The sequence below is a fragment of the Malurus melanocephalus genome, unplaced genomic scaffold, assembly GCF_030028575.1.
Source record: "Malurus melanocephalus ecotype Western Australia unplaced genomic scaffold, MMel_1.1 scaffold_69, whole genome shotgun sequence".
Classification (NCBI taxonomy): domain Eukaryota; kingdom Metazoa; phylum Chordata; class Aves; order Passeriformes; family Maluridae; genus Malurus; species Malurus melanocephalus.
The window spans coordinates 604,204-615,074 of record NW_026623301.1 but is presented as its reverse complement, the minus strand read 5'-3'; the positions used below and the strand labels follow the sequence as shown (position 1 = coordinate 615,074).

At 42.8% G+C, this 10,871-nt stretch overlaps 1 protein-coding gene across 1 annotated transcript in view; it reads left to right on the top strand.

Moving 5' to 3' along the window:
• Positions 1–128: 128 nt before the first annotated feature.
• The window catches only part of XKR4 (XK related 4), a 209,531-nt gene continuing 198,788 nt past the window's right edge, over positions 129–10,871 (top strand). The window contains exon 1 of the mRNA XM_057366595.1: positions 129–973. Coding sequence (XP_057222578.1) covers positions 129–973 — 845 coding nt within the window. The remainder of the gene's footprint in view (positions 974–10,871) is intronic.

The following is a 10,871-nucleotide window of genomic DNA, read 5'->3' as shown; positions in this document are numbered from 1 at the left end:
GCGGGTCCGCGGCGGCGGAGGGCGGGAGGCAGGAGTCAGGAGGCGGAGGAGGAGGAGCAGGAGGAGGCGCGGGATAAAGGAGCGCTCGCTGCTCCCGCTCGCTCTCCGGCGGGGCTGAGGGAGGCATCATGGCCGCGAAGTCGGACGGGCGGCGGAAGATGAAGAAGGGCGGCGAGGTGGCGTTCACGCCGCTGCAGAACTCCGAGCACTCGGGCTCCGTGCAGGCTCTGGCCCCGGGGCTGCCCGCCGGCTCCGGGCCGGGCGGCGGCAGCGACGACGACGAGGCGCCCGGGGGCGGGTGCTGCAGCGGCAGCGGCGGCGGGGACGGCTCGGGCGGCGGCTCCCGGTGCTGCTGCTGCTGCTGCAGCGGCGGCAGAGGAGGAGACGGCGGAGGGGGCGGTGGCGGGGGCTCCCGGGGCTCGGGCGGGGGCTCGTCCTCCTTGTGCCTGCGGCTGGGCAGGGAGCAGCGGCGCTACTCGCTGTGGGACTGCCTCTGGATCCTGGCCGCCCTGGCCGTGTACTTCGCGGACGTGGGCACCGACATCTGGCTGGCGGTCGACTACTACCTGCGGGGCCAGCGCTGGTGGTTCGGGCTCACCCTGTTCTTCGTGCTGCTGGGCTCCCTCTCCGTGCAGGTCTTCAGCTTCCGCTGGTTCGCGCACGACTTCAGCACCGAGGACAGCGCGGCSGCCGCCGCCGCCGCCGGGCACTGCCCCGCCGCCGAGAGCAAGCTGCTGGTGAGCAGCAGCTCCGCGGCCGCGGACATCGACGCCGCTCGCCCCAGCACGCCGCAGCGACAGGCGTCCACCGCCAGCAAGGGCAACGCCACCAACAGCAGCAGCAACAGCAGCAACGCCGCCGGCAGCGGCGCCGCCGGTCCCCGCGCTGGCGGCGGCCGGTCCTCGTCCTGCGCCTTCTGCATCTGGCTGCTGCAGTCGCTCGTCCACATCCTGCAGCTGGGGCAGGTCTGGAGGTGAGGAGCGGGGTGAGGGCSGTGCGGGGGCCGGGGCTTGAGCCCCTGGCCACGAGGGAGCGCGTCCGGTCGCGGGTGGGACTGCGCCCGGCGAGCGGCCGCCTGCCCCACCTCGGGGTCCCTCTTCGGGACAGCGCTCCCCGACGCTCCGGGCCGTCGAGGTGACCGGGTCCCCKCGGGGCTGACCGCTCGCGGGGTGCCGAGGGGAGTCCCACCGGGTCCGGAGCGCCCTGTGCTGCACGGGCGGCCGCCGCCCCGGGAGGCGCACGGCTGCCTGAAGCCCGCGCAGCGCCCGGTGCCCTGAACCTCCTGGGAAACATCCACCCGGGGGGTCGGTAAAATAAGGGAACGGGCGTGGGAAAGGGGACACAGCCCGGTAATGAACGTCTCCCGGTCTCCTCATATGTGGCCAGGACACCGTTGCCGCCAGCATGGAACTTCACTGGCACTGAAGAGTTACTTTCCAGTAACGCCCTTTCCAGGGCTGTGTTTTGAGATTTATGTGTACATATGCTGCGAACAGGCATCTCCTTGCTATGCATATCACTTTTCTATATATGTGACATATTAAAGAATGTCTTCTAAATCAAACTTTTGAGTAGCAGTTCCCAAAACCATCTGCAAGCGACGTACTGTGCATTATGGAAAGGATGTGCTGAAGGCGGTTGTGGAAGGCACTTGCTGAAAAAGGGAATGACATCATAGTTTTCAAGTGTAAAGTTTTCCTTCAACTTTGACAAATTTCCAGGAAAGATTCCTGTGGAGGCTGAATGTCCTGCAAATACATTTAATGCTGCTTGAAGAGTGCAGCATTCAGAAAGCATAGCATATAAAGAGATAAAACTTTCAYATAAAATTTTGGAAGATAGATGCTSTGTTGAAGAAGGTCATTCAGTGGGGCAAGTGTGCTAAAGCAACAGCTGAAAATACTATTTGGGTTTCTTGTCTGATGGATGGAAATWGTGTCCTCCTTCTGTTTTGGAAACGTTGGGGGGTTTTCACAATTATTTAATAAGAAAGTTTTAATTTGTTGTTACTCTGAACTTCTAGCACTGGCGTTTTTTAAGATGTGCCTCATCCTTTTGTGCAAAGAGTGTCTTTTGCTCTCTTAGCACCGTATCCAGTACAGCTCAATTCTGCTTGTGGCTCCTTAGCATCAAGGAGTCCAGGTGTTGCTAGATAATCGACCAAAGATCTTAGGATGCCATAACCAAGTGCTTTTCACTTTCCAGAGTATTTGGTTCATTGTAACAAATGCCATTTTCTAAACTTGTGAAACTAACTCAAAGTTACAGTTGTGCTCAGTATTGGTAATTAGTTATCGTGCTCAGATATTGATAACTTGAGAGGGAAGCAGAATTTGGAACAGAAAGTGAGGCTTTGTTTTGGATTTTGAATGCTTGTATAGTCTTTACATTCTACYTTCACAGTTTTTTAACACAACTTAGGTTTAGGACTTTCTGAATGTGATGATTTCTGTGTTATGTTTAGTCCCTCACTCTGCAGACCCAAAAGTAAGTAGACTGGCTAAAATTGTACTTAGAAATTCTTGTTGATACTCATACATATAAAAGTCAAACAGTGTGGATCATGCTGAGTGGCACAGAAGGGAGTTTTGCAAGGTCTGGTGTCACGACTCTGTATTGGAGAACACAAAGAGCGGGGAGGGCTGTGGGTGGAGCAGGGTGGGATCCGATACTGCACAGCACTTCTGCCAGATGAGGTGTCTGGGATTTAGAGCTCTCCAGCAGCTTGCTTTTTGTTGAAGCACAGTGTCTTTTAACATAAGATTTGCTCCTTGCAAGAACACATATTCTTCTATATTTAAAGCTAGATGAGTCTCTTTTGATCATATGTATCTTTTCTTCATGTTTTAKGTGCAGCAGTGTAAGACTACCAGAATATTAAACTGATGAGGCATGTTAGGACATTCTTTATGGTTTAGTCTGTTACACTTTTTTTCAGTGAAACAGAGCCATAAAATTGCTTTTCTCTCAGTGACTTAGAAGTATTTCTTTGCAGTTTTMGGCAAACTTAGAAATTATTTGGTCAGTAGTATGGAGTATTTCATATTAGCACTTCATAACTGATTAAAGTGGCTCCATTTTAATTCCCTACATGTATTCTTGATTAGGAACAGCCTTTGGAGACATCTGCAGCTAATAATCAGCACCAAAGAAGAAGGTCATATCGAACCTCAAGAAACTCTGTACATAAGTGTACATGGCGTCAGAGCTAACATGATCTGTGGAAATTTTCTGGAAAAGAGTATCTCTATTCAAACACTTAATAGTCCAGAACTTTTGCTCTGCAGGGTAACACTGACACTGGCTTGAGCAAATAGCTCAAACTATTTAGGCTGAAATGTTTTCCAGTTGTCTCTGTTTGGAGATTAACTCATTCTTTGACACAGCTGAACAGACCATGCTGGCTGTGTGAGCACCACAAGTGCCCACATGCTGGGSTCAGCATCCCAATGGCTGACAAAACCTGCTACCCTTTGTTCTGTGCCTCTCATTGTATTACCTCTTAGCTTTCAGATTTTTCCTTCCTTCTTTTGCCCCTGGTTAAAGCTCTCCGGTAACTATGTTGAAGTTTTCTGTTGTTTATAGCATTGAATCTCCCACAAGTAAAAATGACAGCAATAGRTTTGTCAACAAGGAGGCCTAGGTATGAGAACTGAGGTTTTGTGTACGGGCAAGGATTTCAGGGAATGAGAAGAAAGTTTGCTTGTGCCTGATTCTCAAGGTACTGAAACTGGTGATTGTTTTCACGTGGTGTTTGTTATCTTCTGGCTCCTCTTAAAATGAATTGAATCTTGAGGTMTCCAATTTCCCTTTATTTGTCCCATTGACAAAGATTTTGGGAGCAGTTGTGTCAACTGCTCGTTTAAGAAAGTCATCCTGAGTAATGCATGGAGCAACTGACAATCCTGATGTTTTTAATATTGTGAATCAAATTCTAAAAAAGTGTTAAAAAATGTTTTTAGTGATTAATTCTGTCAAAATGACTCTTAACAATTTCAAAGCTTTTTCTTTGAGATTAATTTTTTGTTTGTAAATATACTGAATGCCRCATAATTGAAAATGATTATGTGTTAATTTTAACTAAAATGTGCTAATGGGAAATGAATGAGGTCTTTAATGCAGCATGGAACAATGCTGGAAGCAGGCAATCTAAAATGACTAAAACTGTTTTTATTACTAGAGTGTGAAAAAGGGGAGCTGCAGGATCAGCTAAACTGCCAATCAGTTCTGAATGAAAGTGTAGGGTTTTTTTGTTTTGGAATTGGTACAACTTTTCCTCCCCCCAAAAAAACTTTAGTGTGTTAAACTTCTCCTTTTTGAAGAATAGTTTGTTTTTGTTTTTTTTTTTTTTGTTTTGTTTTTTTTTCCTGTGGAGTTTGGATGTTCACAGGCTTCCTGGTAACATTATCTACCTGTTAAAATTCCAGTGAAGTCTCTGAAGATGTGCTTGCCACAGCAGAGTGCAGATACTAGGCATTTATTGGCAGCAAATTTCATGATAAAATATGACAATTGATGAGATTTTGTCTTCAGAGACAGTCACAGATATGTTTCCTTATCCACACTTCCAGTGTGTTCTGCTTTTTACCAATATACGGGCATGGAAACCGCACTGTGGAGCTCTCTTCTCCCCTGTTTGTGCTGTGAGAGACCTGGTGTAGTTGTTAATAGACTCTGGTGGGGGTACAAGGAGGATGTACTGAACAGGRTCTTTTTATCCCATTGAAAGGAAAAAAAGGAAGTGGATGCTTTAATTTATAGTCTGCAATGATTTTGTGGGGGTGTATGGGCCAGTAGGATTCAAATAAACTGTTGCCCTTTGAGCCTGGCCTGAGAGCATCCCCTTGATTGCCCAACCTTCCCAGGCTCAACCATGACTTTCAGATTTTGCAGTGGATGGCAGGACTTGGTGACTGGGTATAAGAGATCATAGTGTTCACTTGGCGTCCGTGGAGCTGGTTCATTTCCTTAAAAAAAAAATAATTCTGGCTGAGGTTCCTTTAGTCTGGCAGGATCGAATAGCCACACTCCTGAAGCTCAGTAAAGGGGTCCTGAGAGTCAGCACTGGGGGGAGTATGGGTTGTGGGAAATGGGGTGAGCGAGAGGAGGAGACGGGAGGACTTGCCCATGACCATCTTGTGGTGTCTGGAAAGCAAAAATAGTTCCCCGAGACAAATCTTGTGCCTTGCAGCGGGGTGGTGTGAGCAGTCTGCCTTGCTCAGTGCTTGGGAGTTCCCACAGTGTCTGTCATTTTGTCTGAAAGGCTGCAGTGACAGTGCCTGAGAGGGAACTGTCAAGTTTCTGTARCTAACAAGGCCAGAGGAAGGGTGAATCATTGGAAAGAAGAGGGCTGGAAATTACCCTTTAAAATTATTTCTGGATAGCTGAAGTAATACTGAGATGATTAAGTATAAACCTCTCAGCAGAGTGAGGGGGTTTGGCTGAGACTTCCATGCTGTGTGGGAAACCACCTAGAGAAGGAGGAGGAAACACCAAGTGAATTGCTGCTCCTTCCCAGTGGCACTGTCCGGGACAGGTGTCTGTTCCAAAGTGGGTCTGGTTTCCTGACAAGTGATGCTATGGTTTAGCTAGATTTATTTATGTGTAGTACAAGAAACCACTATTTTCCTCCTCCCTCATGGTTCTTATTCAGGGAAAAAAAAAAAAAAAAAAAAAAAAAAAAAAAAAAAAAAAAAAAAAAAAAAAAAAAGTTACAGTAAGGTTGTAAAGGTGATGCTGGATTCTGAGACCAGGGTGAGTTGTAATTTCTCTGGTGCCCTGTGGAAGCATTTTTCACAGGTCTGGATCATATGCCAAAGAAAGGTCATTACTTGTGCTCATAAGCTTCACCTCTGCAACAACTTGATGCTCTTAGAAAAAAAAAAAAAAAAAAAGGGAAATGGCATGTCCCCAGTATGTGAGAAATCCATACCACTTCTTCAGTGCTCACTGTTGAGTATAACTGGCCCCTTAAGGTGAAAGTGTGAGCCAGGAAGTTCAAATTAAAAAAAGTCTCATCAGTCTTAGCTCAGCTGCAAACTTAAACAGGTTCCTTTCTTTTTGCATTTTTGATCTACATAGTAGTTTTGACACTTTTGTTCAGTAGCAGTGTAGGAGTTTGGTGTAGCTAGGTGGTCAATAATTCCAGCTGCCACTGGACTTCACMCTAAGATGTGATAATATCTCAATCTGACACCAGTTTTTCTCACTGTTTTGAAATCTGTCAGATAATTTGTCACATGGAGTCCAAATTTATGAATCATAGCCATTTCCTAGACAAGATTATTGCATATCCTCCCCATCTGTCTCTTAKTGTAGCAAAATGCTGCCACTCAGCAATGCCATATTTCTTTTATCGAGTTACTGCAGTGCTTGAGTTAAAGTCCTACTGACTAACTATTTTGCTTGCTGTATCTTTAGGTCTCAGGAAAGGTTATGGGCTGTCAGAAACAAAAATTAAAGGGGCACTTTTTTTTCCCCTTAACAGGATTAGAAGGAGCAGCCCACCCTGTAAGTGGCCTGACCACATTTAAACTTTTGGTAATATATTCAGCAGAACAAATATTCAAATTTTTTTATATTTTTTCTTTCCTTTTTTTTTTCTTTTCTTTTTTTGTCTTCTCTTTTCTGAAGCCAGTGGTATTCAGATGAAGTCTGTGCCTTTCATATTTTTTTGGAAATACAGAAGTGAAGCTTTACTATGTTCTTAAAAATCTCTTACAAGTCTGCATACAAATCAGATTTGGTATTCAGTTTATTCTAAYAACCTCAGCTATGTGCAAAAGATGCTGATGTACTTCAGAAGAAAGATACTGTACTTCAATAATTAACAAGCATTCTCTCTGTAGAGAATATTTATCAGTTACATAAATTTTCAGATTTTCAAAGGACTGCTTAAGCACTAAAATTTCTGATCACTCAATTGGCTTAGTARGAAAACTAATATTTTATACACAAAATGCTTTCTAGAAACTTATACATGGGAAGAATTAGTATTTGCCTTTTTCTAAGAGTGGAAAATTGGTAAGATTTCAAGAGTTTGTGTTTCAGAGGATTTTGTGTCAGATATTGATATTATTTTATATATATTATTATCATATATAGATATTATTCTAGAGTCCTCTGATGCTATGCAGGAATGATTGTATGTACATACCATGAATTCAAATAAATGCTTCACATAATAATTTGTTTCTAATTGTTATAAGCTTGCAGAAGGTTCTTGCAACCAGATGAGAGATTTTTTTTGTTGTTGTTGCTTTTTGTTGTTAAAATTCCTGTTACTTACATCAGGGAAAGTATTTGTTGCTGAAAGGTCAGTTTTCATGTCCACATCTCTTTGAGAAAGCAAGAAAGTGTGACATCACAGCATGGTCTGTAGCCTCAGTTATCTTCCTTTATTCTTCAGGTTATTTACATCACAGTTTAACTTGTTCAGAAGAGTATTCTCCTTGTCAGCTKGCTCAGTCCTTAATATTTGTCCCTAAGAACTGACTTGGCCACAAAGATACAAAAGCTCTAATAAAATTAAAATTAAATCAATTCCTTTGTCACTTATAACAGTGTTACCTTGTTCTTCTGTCTCTCTCTTCCAATTAAGTAGCTTTTAATGTATAGCATATAAATACAACAGTGACTTATATTTGGTTTGTAAAACAGATTGTTTGGGAGGAATTTATGAGGAACAGAAAAATCAATAGCTCTTTTGCTTGCACATCAAGTAGAAATTTTGGGTTTCTAAAGTATGTTTACAAAGTGGTGCCTTTTTTGTTAATTTTAGCACAGCTACCTGATGTATACATTGTGTCAAGTGGACATATGGGCATGGAAGGGGAAAACAGGGCTGCTTCAATTTACTTGATTTTTTAAATGAAGTGTCTGATATAAAAGAGCACATGAGGGAGAACTGAGTGAGCATGTAAAAAAGGAAGCAGGTTCTGAAAAGTCATGGGAATACCAGTTAATCCTCGTAACTAAGTACCTAACTCCAGTTTATTTCCTTTCAGCCACTGACCAAAGAGGGATTATTTGAAAAATTTCCTAAGTGACCGCTTGAGAAACTGTAGAAGCAGGCAGGAAAACAGAAGGGCTGTATGTCTGGGAAAACTCTCAGCAAAAATGTTATATACACGGGAAARTGCTAGATAAACTCTCACTGCAGTGAGTAGTCATCTGAACAATGATAAATAAAAATGTGAGATATCAGTCTGGCATAAGCTGACAGGGAAGAGAGTACTCAAAAACATCTTTTCATAAATTTTAGAATTAAAAAATAATAGGTCTTGGGTATATATTTTTCCAAGAGATTTTACCTGAATTTTCTGACAACCATAACATGAATTATTATCTCCCCATGGGCTCTGATTGCTGAAGTGGTTTCTTATCACTCTCCTTCTCATTCTGTTTGCCTGCCTGAATGGATGAAATGGGTTATAATGTACTTTTCTCCCCAAGATAAAATAATTGCTACATTATGTTATTATTTTCATTACTTTTCCGTTGACAACAAACCTGTGCTGTTGAGTATGTTCACGGTATAAGACTTGTATGGTGAGCCATATAAATCTTCTAGATTGGCAGGGATAATCAGTGGGGGTGGTTAATGYTATCAGTCACAAACGACTTGATGCCATGAGTTGGAGCACATGGAGTCAGATGGTTTTGTGGGGTGTTTTCAAAGGAATTTTAGCAGCCAGTTATATGTGAGGGATAGTAACTACTTTTTGTTCTTCTGAAGCTGGAAGGTGTGACTTAGACAAGSCTAATGTACCAAGGATGGTACCAGCTGCTTTAGAGAAAGATGCAGATGTTTTATGGTGAATAAAAAGTGAATTAACCTACAGATGGACAGTTTTCCTTATCTCTATCAGCAGTTACATATCAGATTGATTTCTGCCCTTAAAAATGAAGCTCGGCATTGCCACGGTTTTCAACATTACTCACTTTAATGGGATGTTTTCATGTAAACATCTGATCTTTTTCTAGGATCCTGACAACTTCTTTGAGTGTTTTTTTTTTTTCCATGTAGAGTGCATAGGATCAGTAGATTATGTCCTGCAGGTCCAAGGAAAGTGCCTTTAAATATCAAGCACCAGACATCAGCTATCTGTAGAGAGATCTATACATGCATAGAAAGGAATKAAAGCCACTATGCTGATATTTTCAGCATTTAATAGTGGCTTGTGTGGAACAATAAGCTTTGTCATAAATGTGTGTGGGGTTTTATCTAAAAGAAGGGTATGCATGAAGTTGTGTCTTTTCTTATTTTTCTTCAACCCTAAGGCTCGCTTTATATGGAAATATTTCGGAGAAATATTTGTGAGATGGATCTATAATAGGACTYTGCTCTGAAAGSAGAATTTAGATATTCTTCAGGCATRTAGACCTGAAAAGATGACCTAGAAAATTTGGCTTAACAGCCTTGTAAAGATGGCTATTTTACTGTGAGGGTGACAGAGCACTGGAGCAAGCTGCCCAAGAAGTTTGTGGAGTCTCCTTCTCYKGAGATATTTAAAACATGCCTGAATATGATCCTATGCACCTTGCTCTGTGAACTTGATTTGGCAGACAACTTGAACTAGATGGGTCTCCAGAGGTCCCTTCCCACATCAAACACTGTTATTTTGTGATTTTATATGAAGTTACTTGTGGAACTTAAGCAAAATGGACTGCAATGCTCAACTTGAAAGTCGCCTAGAGGCTTGTATTCCTGCGTTTTGGCTGTGTCCAGCATCTCTCCAGCACAGAGAACTGAGTTTCTCCTCATTTAATCCCATTGCAAACCAGATGCTAGGCTGCAGTGGCACCAAAATCCCTTGGTGGATCCCGTTGGCAAGCACTGTTTAAATCTTCTTTATGAGCAATGACAAGCTTATATCCCCAACAAATATTGCTGACTCTGCCTGGTGTTATAGAACTGGAGAAACGTCCCTTGTGATTAGAGTATTTGCTCAGGTTTTAGGAGATTTGAGTCCACTGCCCTTTCCAGCTGTGAGAGGTCAGTTCTTGTCTCTCTAAGTGGATTCTGTGCTGATGCTTAGGCARGGCTGGATGGGGACATTTTCTGCCCTTCCTGATGGAGCTGTGACATAACACTGACAGAAATGTCGTGTTTGTGAGGCCACAGAGGAAGACCTAATAGGACCTTGTAATGAGACCAAACCCAGATTTCCCTGTCTTTCTTTTTTACTGCTTAATTAATTTGTTTTCTACCTTTTTTCACCTTTTAGCTTTCTCTCTTTCTCCTACCCTGAAAGTACACTACCAGTATTTCTGTTTACAAACATTCATGCTACATGTACAGTATAATCACAAAGAGCACCATAATACAGAWCTCCATGAAAAGGCCTGCTTAGTTTACAGGAGTAGCTCCAGACAAACTGAATTAGCTGAGGGATTGGTTTATTCCTTTTTTTCATCAACCTTTCTTTGTCATATGTGGTCAAACTTAGAAAAAGAGATAGCAAAAAAATTAGTTTTGGTGTGTATACCTAGTAGTGGTTTTACACTTTTACTCTGCCATTTCTTGCAAAAAGATGAAATAAATAGCATTTAAAAATTGCTTGAATTCCTGGTTCTTGCTCTGAGTTGATTTCCTGATRACATTTTTGTGGTTGATTTTTATCAGCATAAGCAGAAGTTCTGTGGCCAAAATTAAACCCTGTTTCATGTTCCAGCTTCTTAYTTCCCATCTCACCTCAAGCTCCACAGCAAGTGGAGCCCCATAGTTTTGGTTGTCTTTTGGTTGCCTTTATTCTGTGTTTCAGAAATTAAGAACTTCATCTCCCTTTTACTTTAATTGGAGTGGAGCTTTTTATAATATTTTCCTTAAAAGATAAAGATATTTAAAGTGGTTCAATTTGGGCACTCAA